This window comes from Ammospiza nelsoni, chromosome 5 (assembly GCF_027579445.1).
Source record: "Ammospiza nelsoni isolate bAmmNel1 chromosome 5, bAmmNel1.pri, whole genome shotgun sequence".
Lineage (NCBI taxonomy): Eukaryota > Metazoa > Chordata > Aves > Passeriformes > Passerellidae > Ammospiza > Ammospiza nelsoni.
In genome coordinates, this window is record NC_080637.1 from 59,211,258 (window position 1) to 59,238,439 (window position 27,182).

The following is a 27,182-nucleotide window of genomic DNA, read 5'->3' on the forward strand; positions in this document are numbered from 1 at the left end:
GGAGCAGGCAGCTCTTTGGAAGGCTTAGCTCAGTAATTGTGGCAGCCCCAGAAGCAGCATGAGCACTGGGAAATTTTAGCAAAGGATGACAAAAGAAATCAAGCCATATTCTTAGCAGTCTAAAGCTCAAAGTGTCGCAACTGTGGGTTTTAAATTCCCTCCTTTTTCTTTAATTACTTTTTAACTAACTTGTTTGTTCACGGGGCATCTGTGTGACATTTGCTTCTGTCCCTGTTCTCATAAATGTTATTGCACACTCCCCGGTTTTTTTCCCCTTATGGTTGGACTCCATATGTCATCGTTCCTATTCAGAAGAAGGAGGTGGCAGACCACAGAGTAGTATTCATCTCTCAGATTTTAATTTCATAAATATCTTTTCCTGCTGAAGAGGGAACTCTGTGGCATCCCTGAAATCAGGGACAGGTGAGTTTTGTCCTTTCTCTACAGCACGGGCTCTGTTCTAACCTAGTCTGTGCCTCTTTGCTTTCAACGACCGAAAAAATTATTTACAGTGTTATGCCAGCGGTCGTGTGGAGCGTGGGGAATGTAGGGGGGTCTGTATAAGGCAGGGTGGGCTGGCTTTGGCTGCCTGTAGCACTGGCAGCACATGCTGGCATTTCTGTGCGGGAGGAGAAAAATTTCTGGGGATCCAGAGCTCATCATTTGTGTGTTGGCTGTGTCTCCTCTGTCCCCCTGTGCCTGGTGCAGAGTGGTGGCTCCATGCTCTGACATTTGGATGCCTCCCAGTGTGGCTGACAAGTCCCTTCTGGCCACAGGGGAAGCTCCGTATGTGAGCCCGGCACTGTGATCAAGGAGCAATGACAAATGGGACCGTGCCACCTGGGTGCTCTGTCGTGTTCCCTGCCACTTTGGTTACAGCTGTTGGACTAAAGCTTTTCCCGTTTCCTGAACCTTTCTGTCCTGCAGGGTAGGGCTTTGGAGATGGAGCTCAGGGAGGCAGGAGAAATGATGGAATCCTTTAGGATGGAAGAGATCTTTGACTGCCTGCATCCAACCTCAAAACCCCCTCTGCCAAGACCACCACTAAACCCAGTTCCTAAGTGCCACACCTACGTGTCTGTTAAATGCCTCCAGGGACAGTGGATCCACTGCTTTCTTGGGCAGCTTGTGCCAATGCCTGGAAACTCTTCCAGGGAGTAAAATTCTGAGTAATGTCCACTCTAACCTTCCTTGGCACCACTTGAGACCATTTCCAATGGTCCTAAAAGCCACAGCCTTCCTCAAAGCTTCTTCATGTGCTCTTGCCTGTTGACCTTTGGGGCCCTGTGGTAGGCACAGGAGGTGCTGCTTCTGCTGCACCTTGATTTCAGGAGAGGCAAGGGCAGCAATGATGATGCTGATGCTGAGGATGGAGCTAGACTGACTTATCTGTTTGTTGCTGCCTTGTTAAAAATCTCTTCCACTACAACCCTTCCTTTTGCCAGAAGAAGCAAGGAAGGTAAGGGCAGGAGAGCGGAGGGAATGTCTGTCCACCAGCAGGATCCAGTGGGAGCAGGGCAGAGCCAGTGTGACCTGTGCAGGGTTGGGAAGCAGCCTTGGAACTCCCTTTCCAAAGGCACTTCTTGACCTTATTGTCTGCATCTGCCTCCTGAGCTGCCCTGCATCCATTCCTTTCCCACTCTCCATCCATCCTGCCAGGCTACGCTGGCATGGACAATGGGCCAGGCTCTCTGCAGGGGCAGCTGGTTGGTTTGGAAAGGCAGCAAGTGCCAGCTCAACAACTGGAAGGCTGAGACTTCTGTTTGGTTTGGGGGAAGGACACATTGTGTGTCAGGAGAAAACAACTCCCTTGTGATGACCAGCTGTCAGTGGTCCGCAGTTCCACACAGAGTCTATTGACAGGGCTCCAGGAATGGTCACAAGGAACATTGCTATTTCCTCCTGCCCGGGCTTTGCGTACGTGTCTCATGTCTCGTGTTGACAGTGACCTGAAGTTCTAGAGGGTGACAGATGAGTTCTCTAATGGTGTTCCTAGAGTTTGTTGTTGCACTGCTATGAAGGTGGGACACACCTGTGAAGGAAGGCTCATACTCTGCTGCCTCATCTGTCAGGTTTTTTCTCTTTTTTCCTTCCCTTCAGATCATGACGGCTGTCTCGGGAGAGCAGCCTCTGGCTGGAGACAGAAAGGTCAGGATGCCCAGCTGCCTCCTAAAGCTGACCAGGGTGGTGCTGAGCCACAAGCCCTGTGCCCTGTTTATAATCATCGTTGTGTTCGTATCCCTTGCCTACCACAAGCTGTACTGGGGCATCGGGGAGGACCCAAAGAGCAGCGTCCCCACCTCCGGCTTGTCTGCTGAGAGGAGCTGTGCTCACTATGTGCCTTCTGCCCTCGACATGGCTGGTGGGCCCTCTCCTTCCACAGGAAATGTGTTTTTTGTGGAGACCTCGGAGCAAACTGCCCCAAGTTACCTGTTCTCCTGCTCTGTGGAGTCAGCAGCCAGGACACACCCTGCATCAAGAGTCGTGGTGCTCATGAAAGGCTTGGCCAAAGAGAACGGCTCCTTGCCCAGGCACTGGGCTTTCTCCTTGCTCAGCTGCTTCCCCAACGTGGAAATCCTGCCTCTGGACTTGACAGAGCTCTTTTCTGGAACACCTCTGGCACAGTGGTTCCTGCCGCCTCAGCGGCAACAGGAGCCTCATTTTTTAGCTGTACTCTCTGATGCCTGCAGAATTGTGCTCATGTGGAAATTTGGTGGCATCTACCTGGATACAGACTTCATCGTGCTTAAGAACTTACATAACCTTACCAATGCCCTTGGCATTCAGGGTGACAGTGTACTGAATGGAGCCTTTCTGTCCTTTGAGGCCAAGCACAAGTTCATAGAGATTTGCATGCAGGACTTTGTGCAGAATTACAATGGCTGGGCCTGGGGGCACCAGGGCCCAGGGCTCGTAACTCGTGTCTTCAAGAAGTGGTGCTCCATCAGGACTATCAAGAGCATGAGCTGCAAAGGTGTGAGTGCTCTTGCCCAAGAAGTTGTTTATCCTATTCCCTGGCAGAACTGGAAGAAGTTGTTTGGGGCAGTCAGTGCCTTGGAGCTTCAGAAACTCCTTAAGAACACCTATGCAGTGCACATATGGAACAAACTGAGCCACAGGACCAAGTTAGAGATCCCTTCCCAGGCTCTGCTGGCTCAGCTCTATTCCCAGTTCTGCCCTGCCACCTACGCAAAGATGAAGCAGGACTCTGAAGAGTTGTCGAGGCGTGCAGTGTGACCTGGGGGCCCTTGGCTGAAGGGACATTTCCCCAGCCTGAGGGAAACCAAATGCCTTTGACCTTCCCCAGAGTGGCTTTCTATGCCCCAGAGCAGCTGTGTGACTGCTCTGTGGTTCTGTACCTGACATTGCTGATATCTGCCTCTGATCCCCTGTGTTTCAAATTTACAGCAGAACCTGACTGCAGCCTCTCTTGCTGTCCTATACGAGACCTGTTGCTGCAGGGAAGGTTGTACTCCTTCAGCAGCATCTCTCAGCTGGTCCATTCTTGGTGTTCTCCAATGGCTCCTCCTGTGAATCCCAGCCTGAGCAGCCCCTTGTGATGTTTCAACAGCTGTAGGGACCCTTGGCTTGCTCTCTGTAGCATTTCTGACTTTGTGAATCACTGCCAGTCAGTGACAGAGGTCACAGACTGCTGGGGCTCAGATCAGAATTCCCTGGTTGGCAAAGATCCTTAACATGTGGGACAATAGATGAAGTGCCTATGAAATTTGCTTTAAGAAGCACAAAACTGTTTAGATCCGTGTGTGACTCACTGTGAAGTTCTAAACTTCTGAAGTGAGAAAAGTTCAAATTATGCTTCTTAAGATTTCTAAATCCACAGCAGTGGCATGACTTGTCTGGAACCCCTCAGGAAACAAAAGTAACAAAAGCAGATCTTTGAGGAGCAGAAATTATGAATGTCCTTGCTCTGCTGAAGTAGTTCTTGTGGATACCAACATCTAAGCAGCCATTGTTACACTCTAAAGGGGCTCAGCATTTCCTGTTCAGCAGTGCTGTGAGGAGGATTACATCCCTTTCATTGGAATATTGAGCCCCATGTGGAAGTCCAGAGGATGACATTTCCCTATCAACAGAAGGACCCAGTGCAGGGCTCCAAGCATCGTCTCCTGTTGCAGTGTTTTATAATAGCCTCTTTTAAACTTCCGGGTCCCTTCCCAGGTGTGCCTATACCTCTCTCCCTTCCCCCTTGCCCCCATGCTGAGAGAGTCCTGTCAATCAGGCTTAACATTCCAGCAAGGCATCGTGTTTGGTCAAGTTCAAAGGATGCCCCTCAGGCCTGGGGGTCATTGGCCTGTCTAGGTGTCCCTCGTCCCTTGAGACCCTGCCCCTTCCACCTTGTTGGTGCTCACCTGTCCCCTCCCCTTCCCCTGCCCCTGAGCTTAAAAGGTGAATCGAGCCATGCAGTCGAGATTCTGTTGGAGCAGTTGCCTGCATTCAGACCTCTGTAACCATGGAATATACCTCTGGATATAAACCCTCCAGCAGAATCCATCTCCTTTTCCTCTTCACCATCGCCTGAAGCTTTTATCCTGAGGTAAACGGAGTTCCTAACAAGCCTGGACTTGTTCAGTGCCCAGCTGCAATCTCCAGCAAGCCAAGGTATCTCTGGGGTGAGATAGCACCACAGTTGCCACCTTTGGCCCAGCAGCAAGGGTCAGACTGGCCCAGGCACAATCTAACTGGTAATATTGGGATTCATATTGCAATAGTCTCCAGGGACAAAAATAAAAATTCTGAAGCACATGAAGGTTGGAAAAGACCTCCAAGATCAGGGAGTGCAACCTTCAATTCACTATCACCATACCCACAAACCTGTACCCCAAAGTGCCACGTGTTCTCATTTTTTGGAGCACTTCCAGGGATGCTGACTCCTCCACTTCCCTGGGGAGCCTGTGGCACATGGTGCTTAAGCACTCTAAAATTTTTCCTTGGGGCCAAGGTAACGTACTGTGGTGCACAGAGTGCTGCAGTCAGCTCTGGGATCCCAGCACAGGAAGGACAGGGTGCTGCTGGAGCCAGTGCACAGCAGGGACACCAAGGGAATCAAAGGGATCAGAGCAGCTCTGCTGGGAGGAAAGGCTGAGGGAAGTGGGAATGTTCTGCCTGAAGCAGAGAAGGCTTTGGGGTGACCTAATCAAGGCCCTCCACTGCCTGAAGGGAGCTTAAAGGAAAGATGCAGACTGACTCTTTACAAAGGCCTGCAGTGACAGGACAACGGGGAATGGCTTCAAAGTGACAGAGAGCAGGTTTAGGTTGGATATCAGGGAGAAATTCTTCCCTGTGAGAATGCTGAAACTCGGGCACAGGGTGCCCAGAGAAGGTGTGGCTGCCCCTGCATCCCTGGAAGTGTCCAAAACCAGGTTGAATGGGGCTCCAAGCAAGCTGGCTGCACCCTCCTGTCAGGGAGGTGTGAAGAGCAATAGAGCTCCCCTGAGCCTCCTTTTCCTCCAGGTTAAACACCCCCAGCTCGCTCAGCCGCTCCTCATCAGACTTGTGCTCCAGCCCCTTGCCCAGCTCCGTTCCCCCCTCTGGACACGCTCCGGTCCCTCTGTGTCCATCCTGCAGTGCCAGGCCCAGCACTGGACACAGCCCTTGGGGTGAGGCCTCCCCAGTGCCCACATGTGGCAGGGGCACAGTCACTGCCCTGCTCCAGCTGGCCACACCATTGCTGGCCCGGCCCAGCAGCCATTGGCCTTCTCACACATCTGGGCACGCACTGTGGGCCGGCAGGCCCAGGCCCTTTCCTGCTGGGCTCTTCCCCAGCCCCTCTGCCCCAGCCTGGAGCTGCTGGGGCTTGTGACCCAGGGGCAGGACCTGGCACTTCAGATCTTGTTCAGCCTCAAGGATATGAAAGGGGACTGGCTCTGACAGTGGGCCCTGGGGCACAGCACCCACTGCCAGCTGCATTAATTCCACTGCCACCCTCTGGTCCCAGCCATCCAAGCACTTTATTCCCAGCCAACAGGGAACCTGTTAAATCCATGGGCTGAGAGGACAATGCTCTCCAGGAGAGCACTGTGGGAACAGTGGTCAAAGGCTTTAGAATGCCCCGGTACACAGCATCCACAGCCTTTCCCCATCCATTGGCTGCTCATAGAAGGAGGTTGGGTCAGTCAAGCAGGACCTGCCTGACCTTGTGCTGGCTGGGCCTGATGCCCCAGTGGTGCAGCCCACAGGGTGCCATTGCACTCCAGGTAATCTGGTCCATACCCTTCCCAGGCAACGAGGTCAGGCTGACAGGCCTCTGGTTCCCCCAGGTGTCCTTCCAAGCCTTCTCCAAGAGGGATGTCACATTGGACAACCTCCAGTCACCCAGGAGCTCTCCAGTTCACCAGGACTGCTGATAAACAATGGAGACTGGAGCATTGTGGGCTGCTTCACGAGCTCCCAGCAGAAGGATGGCATCTGCCTAGACTTGTGCATGTCTGGGCAGCACAGCAGCTCACTGACAACTTCGTTCTGCAGAGTGGGGACGTTGTTCTGCTCCCTGTTTCTGTCTTCTCCCTCATGGGGATTTGATATGCAGAGGCTAACTGGGCTTTTGGTTAAAGGCTGACATGAAGAATGCATTGAGTGCCTCAGCCTTTTCCTCACCCCTGGAGGTTATGTTATGTTCCCACCCCAGTGTGCAATAAAGGATGGAGAATCTCCTGGGCCTCTTTTTGGTATTAATGCATTTGGAAAAGCATTTCTTTCTTAACTTTTATGCTGGTGGCCAGATTGACTTCTAGCTGAACTTTTACCTTTCTAGTTCTTCTCTCTGATTACCTTCCTGACATCCTTGTAGTCTTCCTGAGTTGCCTGACCCTTCTTCCAGAGCTGCTAAACTCTCTGTTCTTCCCTGAGCCCCAGTGGAAGCTTGCTGTTCATCCAAGCCAGTCTTCCCTGAACCAGCTTCCAGCACATTACAATTGGCTCCTTCTCCACCTCTATGACCTCCTTCCTAAGGAACCTCCACCTTCCTGGGCTCCCTGGCCCCTCAGGACTGCCTCCCAAGGGATTCTCTCAACCCATGGTCCAAACAGACCAAAGCCTGTCCTCCACAAATCCAAGGCAGTCGTTTTGCTGACCCCCTTCCTCCTTCTTCCATCCCTTCACCGAGAACTGAAATCAAATCGTGTCACGGTCACTCTACCCAAGACGGCCTCAGGCAACCTCACCTCCCCCCAGTGCTCCTCTGTTTGCGAACAGCAGATCCCCTGGGACACCTTCCCTGGTGGGCTCACCTGCCACCTGTGTCAGCAAGTTCTCTTCCATGTGCTCCAGGAACCTCCTGGAGTGTCTCCTGTCTGCTGGGTGAGATTCCAGCAGACCCCTGGTCAGTTGTAGATGCCACTGAGGTTGTAGGCAGTCGATGATGTGGGGTCATCCATCTCCCCCTAATGCAAATCCTTGCCCACCACTCAGCACTGGTGGGACACACCTGGTACTGGAGCAAATCTGGCAAAGGGCCACCAAGGTGAGAAGGGGCCTGGAGCACACAGTGCATGAGGCGGGGCTGGGAGAGCTCTGCTGACTTGTCTTGGACTAGAGCAGGCTGGGCTGAGTGTTCAGGGTGTGAAACACCTGGCTGAAGGTGAGTGGGTGGGTGAAGGACACAAGTGAGACTCTCCTCTGTTCAGTGCAGAGATGGCACTAGACACAATGGGCACACCTTGAGGTGTGGCAAGCTAGAATGAAAGGAAGGCTGGTGAAACACTGGATCAGGTAGCCCAGAGTGGTTGTGGAATCCCTAGGCTGGGACAAGTTGTCGTGAGTCCATCCATGGTGCTGCCGTGCATGGAAGGATTTGGGGAGAGGAGAGAGGTCTGGGACACTACAGAGCAATAATTGTTTCAGGCAGCTGAGGAGGAACTGCAGCAGACCCTGAATTTAGTGGCTGTACTGATAAAGGAGGGATTTTATTAATGTGCCAGCAAGTCTTATGGAAAGGAAGGTGAACCTCCCTTGATCACAGGGTCAAGGGGGAGCTGTCACAGAGTGAGGGACACCTGAATTTGGCCAAGTCCTTCCCTGACGTCCCTGGCATATGAGGGTGCACTCCTTAATGAATGATTAAAGTATTTGGTGAAAAGAGTGTGTTTGCAAGGGGGCATGCTGTACTTGGGGCTTGGGGTGGGAGCAGGCAGCTCTGTGGAAGGCTCAGCTCAGTTATTGTGGCAGCTCCAGCAGCAGCGTGAGCACTGGGAAATTTTAGCAAAGGAGAAGAGAATAAACAAAACCCAAAAGTTTTCCTGCCACAGACTAAAGTTTAAAGTGTAGTGACAATGAGGTCTGAATGTCCTCTGTTTTTTAATGATTACTTTATAACTAGATGGCTTCTTTGCCACGCTACGTACATCCTTTTTTTGAGCTACACACTGGAGTGACGTCACATCCTTCATGTATATTGTTTTTCCATGTATTCAGACTTTTTCCTCTTGCCACTTCTTTTCAGAAGGAGGAAGTGCCAGAACACAGAATTGTTGGTGCCCTCACAGACACCAACCTCTTAAAACTCCTTTCCAGCTAAGCAGTGAATTCTGTGGTGTCTTGAAAGCGGGGACAGGTGAGTAGAGTTTGCAATTTCTTTCCAATGGAACATGTGTATTCAGAGGAAGAGACAGAGCCAGGCTTCCTGTATTTGTTTTGTAAATGAATTGAAATGGCTATTGCAGCATTGAAATTGTTGCCCTGTCTGCTCCAAAAGCAGAAATGTATTTCTAACTTTATAGAGATGTGACGGGAGTAAAGTTTGGCCCTTTCCTCAAAATGCGCCGACAAGCTCAAACCTTGCTTGCAGTTAGATGAACGGGGCGCTTTCCTGCCCATCTACTGCACAGGAACTTCTCCCCAGGCCTGTGCTGCTCTCTCTTCCTATGCTTGCAAAGGAAAAACGTATTTACAGGGTTAACCAAGCAGTAGTGTGTGGAGGGTGGGAATGTTGAGGGTGATGTATAAGGCAGGGTGGGCTGGCTTTGGCTGCCTGTAGCACTGGCAGCACATGCTGGCATTTCTGTGCGGGAGGAGAAAACTTTCTGGGGATCCAGAGCTCATCATTTGTGTGTTGGCTGTGTCTCCTCTGTCCCGCTGTGCCTGGTGCAGAGTGGTGGCTCCATGCTCTGACATTTGGATGCCTCCCAGTGTGGCTGACAAGTCCCTTCTGGCCACAGGGGAAGCTCCGTATGTGAGCCCGGCACTGTGATCAAGGAGCAATGACAAATGGGACCGTGCCACCTGGGTGCTCTGTCGTGTTCCCTGCCACTTTGGTTACAGCTGTTGGACTAAAGCTTTTCCCGTTTCCTGAACCTTTCTGTCCTGCAGGGTAGGGCTTTGGAGATGGAGCTCAGGGAGGCAGGAGAAATGATGGAATCCTTTAGGATGGAAGAGATCTTTGACTGCCTGCGTCCAACCTCAAAACCCCCTCTGCCAAGACCACCACTAAACCCAGTTCCTAAGTGCCACACCTACGTGTCTGTTAAATGCCTCCAGGGACAGTGGATCCACTGCTTTCTTGGGCAGCTTGTGCCAATGCCTGGAAACTCTTCCAGGGAGTAAAATTCTGAGTAATGTCCACTCTAACCTTCCTTGGCACCACTTGAGACCATTTCCAATGGTCCTAAAAGCCACAGCCTTCCTCAAAGCTTCTTCATGTGCTCTTGCCTGTTGACCTTTGGGGCCCTGTGGTAGGCACAGGAGGTGCTGCTTCTGCTGCACCTTGATTTCAGGAGAGGCAAGGGCAGCAATGATGATGCTGATGCTGAGGATAGAGCTAGACTGACTTATCTGTTTGTTGCTGCCTTGTTAAAAATCTCTTCCACTCCAACCCTCCCTTTTGCAAGGAAGGTAAGGGCAGGAGAGTGGAGAGAATGTCTGTCCACCAGCAGGATCCAGTGGGAGAACTGAGCAGAGCAGAGCCAGTGTGACCTGTGCAGGGTTGGGAAGCAGCCTTGGAACTCCCTTTCCAAAGGCACTTTTTGACCTTATTGTCTGCATCTGCCTCCTGAGCTGCCCTGCATCCATTCCTTTCTCACTCTCCATCCGTCCTGCCAGGCTACGCTGGCATGGACAATGGGCCAGGCTCTCTGCAGGGGCAGCTGGTTGGTTTGGAAAGGCAGCAAGTGCCAGCTCAACAACTGGAAGGCTGAGACTTCTGTTTGGTTTGGGGGAAGGACACATTGTGTGTCAGGAGAAAACAACTCTCCTCATGATAACCAGCTGTCAGTGGTCCGCAGTTCCACACAGAGTCTATTGACAGGGCTCCAGGAATGGTCACAAGGAACATTGCTATTTCCTCCTGCCCGGGCTTTGCGTACGTGTCTCATGTCTCGTGTTGACAGTGACCTGAAGTTCTAGAGGGTGACAGATGGGTTCTCTAATGGTGTTCCTAGAGTTTGTTGTTGCACTGCTATGAAGGTGGGACACACCTGTGAAGGAAGGCTCATACTCTGCTGCCTCATCTGTCAGGTTTTTTCTCTTTTTTCCTTCCCTTCAGATCATGACGGCTGCCTCAGGAGAGCAGCCTCTGGCTGGAGACAGAAAGGTCAGGATGTCCAGCTGCCTCCTAAAGCTGACCAGGGTGGTGCTGAGCCACAAGCCCTGTGCCCTTTTTACCCTCATCTTTGTGTTCGTATCCCTTGCCTACCACAAGCTGTACTGGGGCATCGGGGAGGACCCAAAGAGCAGCGTCCCCACCTCCGGCTTGTCTGCTGAGAGGAGCTGTGCTCACTATGTGCCTTCTGCCCTCGACATGGCTGGTGGGCCCTCTCCTTCCACAGGAAATGTGTTTTTTGTGGAGACCTCGGAGCAAACTGCCCCAAGTTACCTGTTCTCCTGCTCTGTGGAGTCAGCAGCCAGGACACACCCTGCATCAAGAGTCGTGGTGCTCATGAAAGGCTTGGCCAAAGAGAACGGCTCCTTGCCCAGGCACTGGGCTTTCTCCTTGCTCAGCTGCTTCCCCAACGTGGAAATCCTGCCTCTGGACTTGACAGAGCTCTTTTCTGGAACACCTCTGGCACAGTGGTTTCTGCAGCCTCAGCGGCAACAGGAACCTCATTTTTTACATGTCCTCTCTGATGCCTGCAGAATTGTGCTCATGTGGAAATTTGGTGGCATCTACCTGGATACAGACTTCATCGTGCTTAAGAACTTACATAACCTTACCAATGCCCTTGGCATTCAGGGTGACAGTGTACTGAATGGAGCCTTTCTGTCCTTTGAGGCCAAGCACAAATTCATGGAGCTTTGCATGCAAGACTTTGTGCAGAATTACAATGGCTGGGCCTGGGGGCACCAAGGCCCAGAGCTCCTAACTCGTGTCTTCAAGAAGTGGTGCTCCATCAGGACTATCAAGAGCATGAGCTGCAAAGGTGTGAGTGCTCTTGCCCAAGAAGTTGTTTATCCTATTCCCTGGCAGGACTGGGAGCAGTTGTTTGAGGCAGTCAGTGCCTTGGAGCTTCAGAAACTCCTTAAGAACACCTATGCAGTGCACATATGGAACAAACTGAGCCACGGGACCAAGTTAGAGATCCCTTCCCAGGCTCTGCTGGCTCAGCTCTATTCCCAGTTCTGCCCTGCCACCTATGCAAAGATGAAGCAGGACTCTGAAGAGTTGTCGAGGCGTGCAGTGTGACCTGGGGGCCCTTGGCTGAAGGGACATTTCCCCAGCCTGAGGGAAACCGAGTGCCTTTGACCTTCCCTAGAGTGGCTTTCTATGCCCCAGAGCAGCTGTGTGACTGCTCTGTGGTTCTGTACCTGACATTGCTGATATCTGCCTCTGATCCCCTGTGTTTCAAATTTACAGCAGAACCTGACTGCAGCCTCTCTTGCTGTCCTATACGAGACCTGTTGCTGCAGGGAAGGTTGTACTCCTTCAGCAGCATCTCTCAGCTGGTCCATTCTTGGTGTTCTCCAATGGCTTCTCCTGTGAATCCCAGCCTGAGCAGCCCCTTGTGATGTTTCAACAGCTATAGAAACCCCTTGCTCTCTGTTCATTTGAAATTTTCACAGAATATTCTGTGTTGGAATGAACCCACAGCCATCTTGGGTCTAACCCCTGGCCGCTCCAACAATCAGGCCCTGTGCATGAGACCGTCATCCTTGGTGCCATGACCATTCCTGGGGAGCCTGTTCAGTGCCCCAGCACCCTCTGGGCAAGGACCTTTCCCTGATATCCACCCTGACCCTCCCTGACACAGCTCCAGCCGTTTCCTGGGTCCTGTCCCTGGTCACACAGAGCAGAGATCAGGGCCTGCACCTCCTCTTCCCCTCCTGAGGAAGCTGCAGAACTGCTGTGAGCTCTGACCTCAGCCTGCTCTTCTCCAGCTGAACAGACCAGTGCCCTCAACTGCTCCTTGTATGGCTTTCTCTTCAGGCCCTTCACCATCTTCAAAAACCTACTTTAGACACTCTCAAGCAGCTTCAGAGCTTTGTTATATTGTGGCACCCAAAACTACACACAATATTCAAGGTGAGGCTGCCCCAGCCCAGAGCAGAGCAGGACAATCCCCTCCCTGGCCTGGCCTGGCCTGGCCAGCAATGCTGGGCCCGGTGCCCCAGGACAGGGCTGTCCCTCCTGGCTGCGAGGGCACTGCTGGCTCATGTCCAACTGGCCATCAACCCCTGTTGCATTGCACTAAATAGTTTATTTAGTTGTTGTTTTGCACTAGGTCGGTGTTTTGCACTGAAGAGTATGTTGTTATCCTCATGGGATTCCCCTCTTATATCACACAGTCTTCCCCTCCATCCCACCAAGCCCTGGCGGAGGTCTCTCCCCAGGTTACCCCCTCCCCTGGTCCCTCCCATCATTTGTATCCCATTGGCTGTGTTCCCTCTTCTCCACCCCCTTCCCCGGGGTTTAAAGTCCCTGTTATCAGACAATTGGTCTCTTTTTCCTCTGGTCCTCTTGCCCGCCGTTGGACCTTCTGGAGTAATTCCACAATAAAGCTGTGGGATTTTTGGTCCCGAGGAGAAGAGCACCTCAAGTCTTTCACCTTTGTCCTTGTAAGGCTGCGAGGGGCCAGGGTCCAAACCCAGTGAGATGGGACCCAAAAGGCCCCGAGAGATGAGCTTTACAAACCCCTAGGTCCCTTTCCACAACACTGCTCTCCAGCCTCTCATTCCCAGTCTGTCTGTACATTCAGGTTTGTCCCAGCCCAGATGCAGAACCCAGCCCTTGCCTTTGTTTACTTCACACAACTGGTGACCAGGGCTCTCTGCAGAGCCTCTTCGCCCTTGAGGGAGTCAGCAGCTTCTCCCAGTTTTGTATTATCTGCAAGCCCTGTGGAACCCCACAAGTGATAGGCTGCCAGTCAGCTGTCACCCAGGTAATGTCATTCTTTGTGCTCGACCCATGAGCAAGTTGCTCAGCCATCACATGATGTGTTTATCCAGCTGTGGGCTGCACACTGAGATAGATTATATCCAAAGCTTTACTGAAATCCAAAAAAATTACATCTACTGATGTTTTTGGATCAACTGGGTGGGTTACCTTAGCATAAAAGGAAATTAATTTTGAAAAGCAGGACTTTCCTCATGTACTAGCTGTGACCAATGATTGTGTTGTCCTTCAGGTGTTTTTCAATACCTCCCAGAATAATGATCATCATCTCCATAATTTTACCAGGCAGTGGAGTGAGACTGACAGGCCTGTAGCTTCCAGGGTCATCCTTCTTGCCCTCTTTGAAAACTGGGACCTCTCCAGTTCTCAAAACTGTTCAAAAATTATCAAGAGATGCCTCGTGATGATATCAGCCAGGTCTTTATGTATTCTCACGTTAATCCTGTCATACCCCATAGACCTACAGGGATCCAGCTGGAGCAGCTGATCCCTCACACCTTCAGGGTTAACTCAGAGTTTACCATTCTCATAGTCACAGTCCTCCAGCTCCGGGTGCTGGGACCTCCTTAGTCCATCATCAGTGTTGAAAACAGAGGCAAAGAAAGCCTTAAACATCTCTACCTTGTCCATGGCCCTGTTTGTGAGGTGACCATCCTCATCCTGTAACGGGCTGATGTCCTTTCAGTACTGCCTTTTGCCATTAATGTATTTTAAACCCTCTTTTTATTTTCCCCCACATTTCTGGTGGCTTCAACTGCAGTGGAGCTTTGGCCACACAAGTTCTCCCCCTACACTGGTAAGCAGCATCTCCGTACTCCTTCCACGTCACCTGACCTTGCTTCCACTGGGCATAACCCTTCCTTTTTTACCTTATCTCCGAAAGAAGATTCCTGTTCAGCCAAGGTGGCCTTCTGCCTCATCTGCTTGATTTCCAATTTTTAGGAATTGCCTGTTCCTGTGTCCTCAGGAGCTGGTGCTTAAAACGTGACCACAGCACTGATGGACCCCAGGACCTTCAAAAGCATTTTCCCAGGTGTGTTGGTTCTCAAATCACTTCTCAAATCTCAAAATCTCAAATTCTGAGGAAAAAAAAAAAACCTCAAGTTTTTTTCTCAAAATCTCAAATTCAAGATTTCAAAACTCTCAAATTGATGAACCAAAACCACTACACCAGGGGACTTTACTTACTGGTTCCATGAGCAGCCTGAAGTCACTTCTTCCCATGTCCAGGGTTGAAGTTTTGTTGGCACTTTTCCTCCTGTTGCCAGATATTTTAAACTCGATGGCTTCATGGCCACTGTGGCCAAGACAGCCGCCAATCTCCACTCAAGAGGATCACAAGATCCTCTCTGTAGACAAGCAACAAAGCAAGGAGGGAGGGCATCTTTCTGAGTCAGCCCTCTTAGGACCTGTAGCATGAAGTTGTCCTCCACGTGATTCAGGAACACATAGGGAGTATACGAAAATTGTGTTAAAGAGACAGATGGTCATCAGATCCATTTTAACGCCTGCTATGGATCTCATGACCATCTCCTCACCTAAATGTGTTCCCTGTGTGTCCAGGTCATTGTATTGTAATAATGTATTTGAAATTAACCTCTTATGGAATGAGAAGAGGAGATTAAAACATCCTGGAGTTCTGCCTGTGCCCAAATCAAAGCTTCTGTCTGGAAGATAAAGTGTAAGCAATGTGTGGTTATTGCATTTTTAGATATGCAGGGACTAAAAACTAAGAGAAATATGTATATCAATTTTAATAGAACCTTTTCCTAAATGCCATTATTTGCTGAAAAGTACAGTACTATCATGCAGAAGGGAAGACTGATGTAATTTAGATGTAAATTTAATGTGAGCAGGAGTATGTTTCATGGTTTCTCAGACAGTGTCACAACACACTACTGATTAAACATTCCATTGCAGACCAAAAGAGACGGAGTCATCAATTTTTACTTGAAATGAGTTGTATAAAACAACATATTAACTTTGCTCTCTGGTCCTGTCCACCCCCCATCCATTCCTCCTGTCTCAACCACTCCTCCTTTCCCTTTTTTTGAAAAAAGAAGTTTCCTGCTCACTCTACTAATCTTCACTAGTGGTGCTGAGCAGCACTGGATATGCTGTTCCAATGTGGTGCCCATGGCGCCAGACAACCATCTGTAGCTCATACTCATCTATCTTCACTGTTTCACGTGTGACTCTTTCTTCAGACAGCAGGAAAATGACTGTGTAAAGGGCAAATTCAAACTCTGGGCTGACACCAATAAAGGTGCTTCCGACTGGCTTGACTGAGCCCTTCCAGCTGAACTGGATGCTCAAAACTTGGTCATCTTTATCAGGCTGAAAGCATAAATGAAACAACAGAATTATCTCCAACACAGCTGTGACTGGATAGATAGAATTTCTGATTCTAGATTTCTGAGAGCTTTATAAGACTTGGTCATCCTTGGTGTGCCTGGGTGCTCTAGCTGGGCACAATCTTTTCTCTGACCTCTGGAGCATACATTTATCCCAACTAAGCCTCAGCAGTATTGCGATTCTGTAAACACTAGCACTACTTTTTAAAATAGTTTTCACACAAAAAGAAGCTGGAAGACATATAATTGTTCATTCTTCTTATACACAGTTACATACTGTATATACTTATTGCTGTTCAAAACACTGAGCCTATGACTGCATTATTACACTTGTTTCATTACAACTTTTATCTCTGGATCCATTTGTTTTACTTGCAAAGGCCCCCAAAGGCTTGTTCTTACCCTGGTTTTGTTCTTCCGAGCTACATATCCCTTGTAATCAATCTGGTTGCGCTTTTCCTGAAGGTAAAATTGCACCCAGTTGTGCAAACCTAAGATCTCTTTACCATGCCTTGTTTCTCCAACAAAAACATGTTCAAAACCACAAGAATCAGGTCTGTAATGAAGAAGAAAAAAATAGTATACATTTTAGTATATAGGTATTTTATATGCTTCATAGAGCCATAGAATGGTTTGATTTGGAAGGGATGTTAAAGGCCATCTTATTCCAACCCCCTGCCATGGGCAGGGACACCTGCCACTATCCCAGGTTGCTCAGAGCCCCATCCAGCCTGGCCTTGGACACTGCCAGTGATCCAGAGGCAGCCACAGCTTCTCTGGGCAACCTGTGCCAGGGCCTCACCATCCTCACAGGGAAGAATTTCTTCCTCATATCCAATCTAAACCCACTCTCTGTCATGCTGAAGCTATTCTGAAGCTGGCTTGCAGTTCTATATGTAGCAGATGGCACTCAGGCTTACATTTACCTAAATCAGAATAGCAGAGAGATTATCAGTGCCCACACCCATCCAACATACCTGTCTCCTTCTTTCCTGGCATAGAGCTGGAACCAGATGTCATAAAGCTGGTGTTTGAAATCTGCAAGGTTTGGCCTTGCTAGGTTTTTTTTCAGCAGATAGTCATGAGCTAGCTGAAGAGTAGAAAAGCAAGATACAGTTTACTTTTTAATCAGTGTTTTCAGTGACAAAAAAGATCTGTGTTACTCACTCTCATGACTTGTGTTGCTAAGATAGCATCAAGGAAATGGTTGTTTTCAACTATTTCTTCTGGAGTCACTACTTCTGCTACACCGGTTGATGTCTCATAGTTGTCCAATAAGGAAATAAAGGCTGCAGAAAAAGGGTAACTTTCAGTCTGCTCATATGCCTGATCCAGACATTAGAGTGCCATCATAAAAAGCCACCACAGAATATACCTTTTCAGCCCTTAGAGAAGACCATTCCTTTATATGTCAGATTCTACTCCCAGGTATACTGTTAAGTTTAGGCATCAAGGTGACTCAAGGCCGGATCACTGCTGTACTTTTTATAGATCTTTTTAAAGATAAACAGCTACTGAGCTTCCTTATGGAGCCAAGAGCTGAAATAATAATGACCTACCAAAACAAATCACATCTGCCCACCACAATTATAGACACAAGCTTAGGACCATGAGCTATGCTGGCACAAGATTTTGTGTGCATTATTTCAGTAGAGGAATAATAGAGCATAAACCAATATCAGATGTCTTGAGCTTGATAAAAATTAGGGAAGGAAACATACATTCATAGACATGCCTGAAGTGTAGCCCCCAACAGAAATGCAAGACCTAGCTGTGGGTCTGGTACTACCTGAAAGGGCTTGGAAGTTGTGAGTAAGGGAGCAAAGATGAATTTGGTGTCTTTTTCAGTGCATACAATCATAGAATGGTTTGGGTTGGAAGAGACCTTAAAGATCATCCAGTTCAAACTCCTTGCCATGGTCAGGAACACCTTCCACTATCCCAGGTTGCTCAGAGCCCTGTCCAGCCTGGCCTTGGACACTGCCAGGGATGGGGCAGCCACAGCTGCTCTGGACAAGCTGTTCACCATTATGTCCCAACTGCCCTCATAGGAAAGAATTTCTTTCTAAATTCTAATCTAAATTTCCTCTCTGTCAGTGTGAAGCCATTCCCCCTTGTCCTGTCACTCCAGGCCCTTGTCCAGAGTCTCTCTCCATTTTCCTGTGGGCTCCCTTCAGGCACTGCAAGGCCACAGTGAGGTCACCCCAAAGCCTTCTCTTCTCCAGGCTGAACAATCCCAATTCCCTCAGCCTTTCCTCCCAGCAGAGCTGCTCCATCCCTCTGCTCCCCTTGGTGTCCCTGCTCTGGCCTGGCTCCAGCAGCTCCCTGTCCTTGCTGTGCTGGGCCCAGGGCTGGATGCAGCCCTGCAGGGGGGCTCAGCAGAGAGGGGCACAGGGGCAGAATTCCCCCTGCCCTGCTGCCCTGGGGCTCTGGGTGCAGCCCAGCACAGGGGGGCTCTGGGTTGGGGCAGGGCCAGCTCTCACCCACAGCCCTCCAGGTCCTTCAGCCAGGGCTGCTCCCTCTGCTCATCCCCAGCCTGGATTGATCCCAGGGGCTGTTCTGACCCAGGTGCAGCACCAACACTTGGTCTTGTTGAACCCTGTGAGATTCCCTTGGGCCACTTCTGGAGCTGGTAAGTGTCTCATCCCTTTTACTTTGTAGTGGAAAGAGACAGAGAATTCAGATTTTGCCTGGGGCACAAAAGGATCCTCCTCCCGAGGCTCAGGTACAGGTAATCTTCAAGCAACTGTTATAAAAACTCCCTTCAAATGACCTGCAGTCTGATGATCCTCACCACCGTCCAGATTACATACAATGTTATATTTTAGGCAAGCACGTCAAATACAGCACAGATTTTTTATATCACATCCACCATTAACAAAAGAACACGTCTCACTTGCAAAAGTTTTTATGCTTCTCAGGCGTTCTTCATTTACATTGTGAAACAGATATCTGGCTGCGTTGTCCTGGACAGCTCTGTCCCCTTGCTGTGCTGGACCTGCTTTTCCCTAGCAAAAATGGAGGAAAATAAGGAGTAAGATGTCCTTAGAGGAAACAGTGCCTGCCTTTGTGATAATCAAACCAAACCCCATAATGCCATCAGCATTCTTTGCTAGGAATTGTCTTCCTGTGAAATGAGAGACAATATTACAGAACTGCCAGCATAAAGAAAAAAGATAACCTCTGACATCTGTAAGAGCCTGAAATTTCAGTTTCCTCAGAGATGATTGTAATGGCCCATGTGATAGTTCAGTTCTGCTCAGTAACCATTTGTGCTATTATACTATATAAATCACAAATGGTAAACAGAAGTAATGTAGAGCAAGTAATGTGGTCCCTCCCACCACAAATAAATAACAAGGAGATTTGGTTGCCTTCTGTCTCTGCAATTTTAAGGAGGCTTTCCTGATAATTTTCAAATTTCTATTTCATAAAGGGCTTTCTGAAGGAAAGAAGATAGTAGATGAGTAGCAGCTTGTTAACACAGGCAAGAGGTACTAGAGCCTTGTTCTGACAAATGGAGAAACCATGTGGCAGAAGTTTTGCCCACACACAATTTGGCTTGAGGTAGGTACCACTATTTCAAGTTTATCAGCAACAGGAAATTATCTGTTACAATATGAAGCAACATTGGAATAAAGTGTTTGAGTAACATTGGAATAAAGCGTTTGAGTAATATCAGAATAAAGTGAGTTCTTGTGTGAGTAGAAAATTGGATTGTGAATATTCTGGCCTATTGCAATTTGTGGCCAAAACACATGGTCATGTTTGCACTGCACTCAGCTAGCAAGGAGTGAAATGGCTGCTTATGAAATCTCTCACTCCTCTCTCACATTTCCCTGGGACTGGAAGCAACAGTCCTGAAATCTTCACCCACTCCTCTCTGCTACTCCCTGCTCTCCCAGAGAAACCCAGAAATTTCTCAAATTCCTCCCTTATTCCCCTAAGAATGACTTGGGACCTATCTCCCTTTCTCCCTCACTGCAAGTCACCCACACCCCACACACAAGCTGTCATTCACACACTGAAACACACAGGGTGGAGCAGAACATCTCTAGTGCTACTCAAATTGTGGTTAACACTGAATTCAGACTATTTCTCAGGGAGTCATCTTTTTGGGTCTTGAAAGCCTCCAAAGATGGAGATTTCACAGCTTCTCTGAGCATCCTGTTCCTTTGTTTTTGTTGAATTTCATGATGTTCCTTTCACTAGCATATTCCGCCAGCCTGCCTATGTCCAGTGGAAGAGAAGCCCTGCATCTGAGCATACCAATTTCATCACCACAGTTTGCTGTCATCTGCAAAACTGGAAGGGCTACACGCTAGTTGTTCCTCCTCCAGCTCACAGATAGAGAGATGAAATAATACAGGACCCAAGACAGACACCTGAAAGACTCCACTTGTAACCAAGGTCCAGGTAAGTGTGAACCATTTGTGTTCTCTGTATTGTTCCCTCTCCTAAGGCATGCTTTCCCCACTGGACATGACAAAGCACAGGCAACTCTTTAAGCAAAAGGCACTTTTGCAGGCACCTTTTCCTGCAGCACCACACTGCTCTTAATCCTGACTTGGCAATTGGTTACCTGCACATCAATTGTGTAGTCTCTCCCAGGCCTAAGGCGGTGAACATCTGCATCCCACATCTCATTGAAAAGCTTAGAAAGTTCATGATTTAAGGCCTTCCTGCCAAGAAATACAGAGGAATGCATGTAAGGCAGGAAAAAAGGCACGTGCTGTTATTTCTGCAAGTCACTTGTAGAGTCTTCTAATGCCTCTCCATGTTCTGGATATCATCCTGGCATCAAGTTTCTCTTTCTCCCCATATGTTCCTGTCAGTGCCACTGTGAAACCCACAATACTTATGGTCCACGTTCCTTTTAAAAGAATGCAGGTAACCTGTAAGGAAACCTGAGTCTTCCCTTAGACTCAGACAACAAAGTTCTTGTTGATAAGTTCCTGTGGTTTCCCATGCAATGAAACAAAAAGGAAGATGGTGGTGTTTCATTCCCAAGGATTCTGTGCACAAACCAGAGGCAAGCAGGAGATTGTTCCCAGCATGCAGCAACACTGCCAACAGAACAGGAAGCAAAAAATTCCCCCTATAATGCTTTTCTCACAGCAATCTTATAAACTCTTCCCTTCTTCCTTCAAGCAAGATTCCACACAAAATGTTTTCTTTTGCCATGGGATTATCCCAGCATAAAGGTAGTGGTGACAAAGGCTAAGTAAGGCTCTAAACACCATGTCTGCATACAATAAAAATCCCTCATGTACTGATCACCATACCTACCCCAGCTTCTCCTTCCCTAATTTTTAATGGAGTCTTGTCCAGCATAATAGTGTACAGTTTTCAGAAGTCTGTCTATTCATCTATCAACAAAATTTAGGTAGGGTTGTGTGTTGGTTTGGCATGGCCTGGTTTTTGGCAGCTGGGGAGGGCACAGAGGTGGCTGCTGTGAGAAGCTGCTGGGAGCTTCCACTGTGTCCAGCAGTCAATGCCTGGTGGCTCTGAAGGTGGACATGCTGCTGGCCAAGGCTGGGCCAGTTAGAGGTGATGGTAAGGCCTCTGTCATAACAGATTCAAGAGGAAAATCAGCACAAATTAGGCACAGCTCTATTCCTAGCCAGAGAAGAGGAGGAAGTGAGAATATGTGAGGGAAACAGGATGGTGACCCAAGGTCAGTGCAGAAGCAGGGGAGGAGGTTCTCCAGGCACCAGAGCTGAGGCTCCTCTGCAGGCCGTTGTGAGGCCATGGTGAAGCAGCTGTGCCCATAGGGATCCATGGGGAATGCAGAGATCCACCCACAGCCTGTGGGGAAGGTGCCCATGCTGGAGCAGGTGGATACCTGGAGGAGGCCATGATCCAGTGGAAGACCACTGGAGAGAGGGGGCCCTTGATCCTAAGCTGTCCTTGGAGGACTGCACCCCGTGGGGAGAGAGAGAGACCCACATTGCAGCAGTTTTGGGAGGACTGTCTGCCGTGGGAGGGACTCATGGTGCAGCAGTTTTGGGAGGACTGCTGCTCGTGAGATTTGGACCCACACTGGAGAAGTTCACCGAGAACTGTCTCTTGTGGGAAGGAACCCCACAGTCTCACAGGGGAAGGGCTCCTTTTCCTGAGCAGAAGCAGAAGATCTTGGGTGATAAGCTAACAAAAAACCCCCATGGCCTGTCTCCCTGCACTGTTGGTGGGAAAGAGGGAGGGGCTTGGGGTAAAAATGTGTTTTAATGGCTCATTTTGCTTCTCATTCTCTTCTTCTGACTCTGTTAGTAATAAATTCACTTTGTATTTCTAAGCTGAGCCTGTTTTGGCCTTGGGAGTGTTTTCTCACAGTCCCTATCTCAACTCATGAACCCTTTGTTCATTTTTTTCTCTCCTCTGCCTAGCTGTGGTAGGAGAGGGTGAGGGAATGATTCTTGTGGGTGCCTGGTATTTGGCCAATGTCAAACCATGACAGGTTGTTACTGTGATGAAGTGCCCAGAGGTAGCTCCAGTTTCAAGTACATTATGTTCACACTAAGAGGGGATCAGGACAACAGAGTGGAGAAAAAGAGAGGTGGCTTAATCTTTAACTGACAGGGAATCAATCAGTTACAAACCAACACATGCATCAAACCCAGAGAAGAACCGCTTGATCATTTTGAATTCTCCTCCAAAAGAGATGTTTTCCAGAAAAGAAGAAAAGTACAGAAATCTGTCAACAATTGGTATTTCTTTCAAAAAGCTCTTGGAGCAACCTGCCATGATTTTAACAACTGGCTTTCCCAGACTGAACCAAGGCACTTTCAAGCCCAGCTCTGAACCTCTGATTAGTGTTAAGCCTTCTCCTTCTGTTCTGCTAAGGATAGAGATAACTTGCTGCATCCTCCTGCCAGTGGCAAATTCCATGCTCTCCAGCAGGAAGAGCAAACAAAGATTGTGGCAAAGGCATAAGGGCAGGGCAGATAACCATAATTACAGCAGCTGCCACACCTCAGCCTGCCTGCAGCTGTGGATCTGAGCCACTGTGCTCCTGAGCGGTGCTGGAGGCACAGTCCATTTTCCCTTGGGTTCTCTGGTACTTTGGGATAGCTGTGGGTGGGAAATCTAAAAGATCACTTGAATTTTTAACTGGGCTTGAACACGTGTCAATACCTGAAGAAAGGAAAAAGATAAAAAAATCTAGTGTTTGGTAGCCAAAGGACATGTTCATTGCCTGGATAAACAGGAATGTGAAGGAAGAGTTGTGCTGGGAACAGGTACTTGCATGGATCTCACAGTGGAGAAGAAGGAGGCTGTCACAGAGGAGCTTCATTCAGCCTTTGCCCAAAACCCAGGCTCTGCTTGTGCAGTCAGTGGGGCACTGTCAGCAAACAAGGCCCTTGCTCAGTGTCCCAGGGAGCTGCCTCAGCAGCCACCAACAGCAGCAGTTTTATTTATTTCCTGCCATGCTTCCATATTCTTTCTAGAGCCTTACAAAGAGCAAGCCCTTTTTGAAAGAGCCTACAAACCAACACCAAACAGAAAACTGCTCACTTCAGCAGCTCAGCTGAAAGCCCAGGGACAGGACTGGTGAGCTCACAGAACAGTACTGGAGATGTTTTTCAAACTTCAAGCCTTTACCTTGGACTGCCCTAATTTTATTGGATCACTTTTGTGCTGTATTCTGGACCCTCCTGCTGCCTGCTCCTCTGTACCAACTTATCCTGTTTGAGAACCATCATATTATGTTTAATAGAGCTTTTATTTTGGAAGGGATTACTGCTGGTGAAGAGGAGTCTGCTGCCTGCTGAACATCCAAGGTATGTGGAGCATTAGAGAGGGTGTCACTTGGGTTTTATTATAATATTTTGTTTCTCAGATACATATTTTATATACATATCTTTTTGTATGTGTATATTTTAGTAACAGTCACCTATCTAGGAGAGATCTATCATCTCTTTAATGCCCACTTGCTCTCAGTCTGCTCTTAGCAGATTTGTCCTGTGTTTATAAAGCAGTTTGATCTTCCTCCTTTAGAAATATTATGAAATATCACATGAGCTCAAGATGTCTATTCAGGAGAGGGTTACAATAAGAGTGTACCTACAGATTTCAATCCTTATTTTTGTTCTATAAATATACTTCTCCTAGTAGCATTTCTCCATTCAGGAAACTTGTCCCAAAATTGAAATCACTAAATTTTACAATGTAAAAGTCTCTACTGTCCTTTATCTCTGCTAGATACTACCACAATATCATCATGGATTTTTCCTCTCCTTTTTGTTGTCCCTTTAGTTTCCAAACAGAGAGAGCACCTGTTTATGCTGTAACTGAAGACTGAAAAAATATACCCTTGCCAAAGCAAAAAACTTGTCTAGCAACTTATACAGTCACCTTGTAAAACTCTTTCTGGATGGTATCTCTTTTAAAAGGGCCATAAACTTAGCTTACACATGCAAGGTGAGACAGTTTAAATGAGAAGATGCCCAATACCTTCGTGCAAATCTGTGACACACCAGCATGTAGGTACGGTTGTTCTGGAAAATGGTATTGCATATTTTCTCCCTGGTTTTCAACACAATTGCATGGGTGACTCAAACCAGAGATTTTTATCATCAGTTCTCAATCTTTTCCCTGTGTGAAAGCTCTGAGTTGTTAGATTTATGCTTGCACATAGAGTTAATTATTTCTGTGCAAGAAGTCTGGCCAGTTGGATTTTGTCCAGTTGGAGCCTTGCTTGGATGTTCTCACGTGAGCAAAGCACCACCCCAGTAACAACACTCAGTCTGCACTTTTAAGAGCTGAGAAAACCTGGGAGAGGCTTTTTGCAATAGCAATTGATGCACCAGCAGTGTGTTTAGAGCCAAAGAATCTAGCATCTCCATTTTCTTCTTATTCTACCCAAGAACAAGACGTTATTGCTTATTCTACCCAAGAACAAGACGTTATTGCTATAAATCAGAAATTATTCAAGACATGAAAAGAATTAAAGGTCAGTGGCAAATAATGTGAGAAAGTCAACACTGTTAGAGCAAGAAGAATAGGTATTGCAAATGGGTCACATGAAGCCCTGCAAATAAGGTTTGATTGTGCACCTTCTCCAAAGTAAATTTACTTTCAGAGATCCTTTCAACAATATGCAATTTTATACAGCCCTTAACCTTTATATAGAGAAGAAAGGGATTTGGAACACCTGATGAGCTGCTATTTACAAGAAGTTTCCAACAATTTAAAAAACTTAGTTCAAATGTCTGAAATACATGCAACAGAAGACAGAAACAATTTATGACAAACAGAAGATAGAAATAAATCTCTAGATTTTCATCTTATGCCAGTGTCTATGTCCTCTATTTGAGTCCAGTGATTTTTATTATTTTTTTTTTAAGTAAAGCCGATATTTAAAATACCTAAAAATACATAAGGCAGGTTTTGTATGTGGAAAGGAAAAGGCAATGTCAAGGGGCAAACATGAGAGTGGAACAGTCTGCCAAGGTCCTGGGCAGGCAACTGATGTCTGAAGAACTGATTCTGAGTTATCAGCTATATTTAAGCACAATCTGATTTTATCATCACCTTTATTTTAAGCAAGTGGCTCAGTAGCCTCACCGATGTTGTACACTGCAGTGAGTCAGTAAAATAGAATAGAAAGAGGAAGAGGGTTCTTGCTGTGCTGCATGTCATGTAATATTCACCCTTGCACAGAAAAAATATATCCCATCCCCCCTACCCTGCCTGTTAGAGGAGAATCAGTATGATTGTCTCTTACCCACTTGCCATGCTGGGAAGAAGTTTTTCTCTTGGGAAATACTCTGAGCAGGGAGAAGGCAGCCAGAAGCTCAGCAATCCTCCCGCAGTCCAAGGCACGAGCTGTGCTCCCCTCCCACTCCTCTGCCCTCTGAGGACTGTCACTCAGCCTGGCAGGAAGGCACAGGAGAGGCAGGAGGTGCCAGTTCCCACAAGAGTCTGAGGATGGCACCAGAGCTCACACTGCTCTCGGGGCAGGAACACTCGCACCAGGAAGTCAGAGGCACCTGTAGCAGGCTCCTGCCTCACCTTCTCTTGCATCATGGATTATTTGCCAAATGGATTTTATGTCTCTGGAGGAAGTTTTAGCCCAGAAAGAAGCAGTGCAAGTCTGAAAGCCTTGAAATGGATGGGACATTCTAGTCCTGTTATTCTGTATCCAGTTATTATTTGACAGTAGAGGGGAAGATGATAATTAATCTGAGATCAAAAAAAAAAAAATCAAAGGTGGTGAAGGACCAGATCAAAACACCAACAAATGCATCTCTATTTACAGCTGAAACTGCTATGTGTGATCTTATTAATATTAGGAACTGATATAAGCAGGAAATGTTTTAGAAACAGAACTTTGCATGTGCCACTGGAAGCTAGCAGTGGCAGGTACTGATTCCTGTCCTGGGAAGCTTGCATTTATTCTGTGCCTAAATCAACCCTCAGATGGTTTGAAGCTTATTGTTGTTTGGTTGGTACTTGTGACATCTTCTTCATCATAATAAATTTCTGAAAAGCATAGCTTTAGGTCTAAACTAGATATATGTATATAGAGAAGCCAGAATGGCTTGATGCTAGCTACCAGTCATACAAGTGGTTCTGCACCTCTGGTCCATGAATCCCTTCAAAGAATCAATTTAGGGCCAAATAAAGCCCCTGGTGATGAAGAGACACAAAATTGCGTAGGGAACAAGACATGCAGCCCACTTAAAACACTTAAAAGTGAAGCTTCCTTCTGACACTGGTAGGGGAAATTAAAGTATCTCAAAACGGAATATCCTTAATTTTAACAGAAATTTTTTACCATCTTTGGTTAGTATTTATTGCAGTTCAGGGTAAACAAGGTAAATGACAAAAATCCAGTGTCCTGGATTTGTCAACTGCACCAGTTTATCACCTGAAGGCAGGAAATCTTCTGTGCTTTCATTTAAAATACAAAAGCCAGTGGGCATATTCTGTCTATTAAAAAAATGCATCTTCTTTACTCACATTAGGAGAAAGAGCCCAGATGGGAGCCCAGGGAATTTTTACTTACAAGCAGCATCATCATTGGACTCAATGGTTTTAAGTTAATTTTTAATAAAATTACAGCTCAGTAGCATCACCAGCAATTTCACAACAAACTGTGTACTTGTAAGTCTTTTAAAATTTCTGTCTTTTGATTTGGATACTTATATAAGATAAATGCAGAGATCCTGAGGAGAGTGAAAGAGTGTGTTTGCCAACAGAAACTAAACACTGATCAAAGGCAAGTTAGATCAGCACAGAATCTGGGTCATTCCTGGGTCTAATGCAGAAAAAGAGTGTGCAGAGAGCAGCCTTGGTATCCACATGGGTGTTATTATAGATATTGGCTTCCTCTGCAGCACAGCCCAGCCCATGCTTTGTCAAACCCATTGCACAGGGCAGCGGACGTGGGTTTTGTGCAAGAGTTGAGGCCAGGCTGCCTCTGTGCTCTGTTCCTCTTTTTCTGTCCCAAGGGAAGGGGGGGAGTGTTTGGTGCTGTCTCACTC

General features: G+C 47.8%; 3 protein-coding genes across 3 annotated transcripts; 2 read left to right on the forward strand and 1 right to left on the reverse strand.

Moving 5' to 3' along the window:
* The first annotated feature begins 252 nt into the window (after window positions 1–252).
* LOC132073955 (lactosylceramide 4-alpha-galactosyltransferase-like) lies at window positions 253–11,632 on the forward strand. Its single transcript, XM_059473318.1, has 3 exons — window positions 253–423; window positions 8,459–8,569; window positions 10,496–11,632. Exon 3 carries the CDS (start codon window positions 10,499–10,501, stop codon window positions 11,630–11,632), a length of 1,134 nt encoding a protein of 377 aa, XP_059329301.1. The 5' UTR covers window positions 253–423; window positions 8,459–8,569; window positions 10,496–10,498.
* LOC132073612 (lactosylceramide 4-alpha-galactosyltransferase-like) lies at window positions 1,865–4,113 on the forward strand. The gene has a single exon (XM_059472744.1). It carries the CDS (start codon window positions 2,104–2,106, stop codon window positions 3,235–3,237), a length of 1,134 nt encoding a protein of 377 aa, XP_059328727.1. The 5' UTR covers window positions 1,865–2,103; the 3' UTR covers window positions 3,238–4,113.
* A 3,185-nt stretch (window positions 11,633–14,817) lies between the features above and the next one.
* On the reverse strand, window positions 14,818–25,532 carry LOC132073605 (poly(U)-specific endoribonuclease-A-like). Its single transcript, XM_059472733.1, has 7 exons — window positions 25,421–25,532; window positions 20,276–20,375; window positions 18,590–18,701; window positions 16,861–16,982; window positions 16,671–16,783; window positions 16,096–16,249; window positions 14,818–15,676 (listed from the first exon to the last, which is right to left on the reverse strand). The coding sequence occupies exons 1-7, from the start codon at window positions 25,429–25,431 to the stop codon at window positions 15,419–15,421; spliced, it is 870 nt and encodes a 289-aa protein (XP_059328716.1). The 5' UTR covers window positions 25,432–25,532; the 3' UTR covers window positions 14,818–15,418.
* Window positions 25,533–27,182: the final 1,650 nt, after the last annotated feature.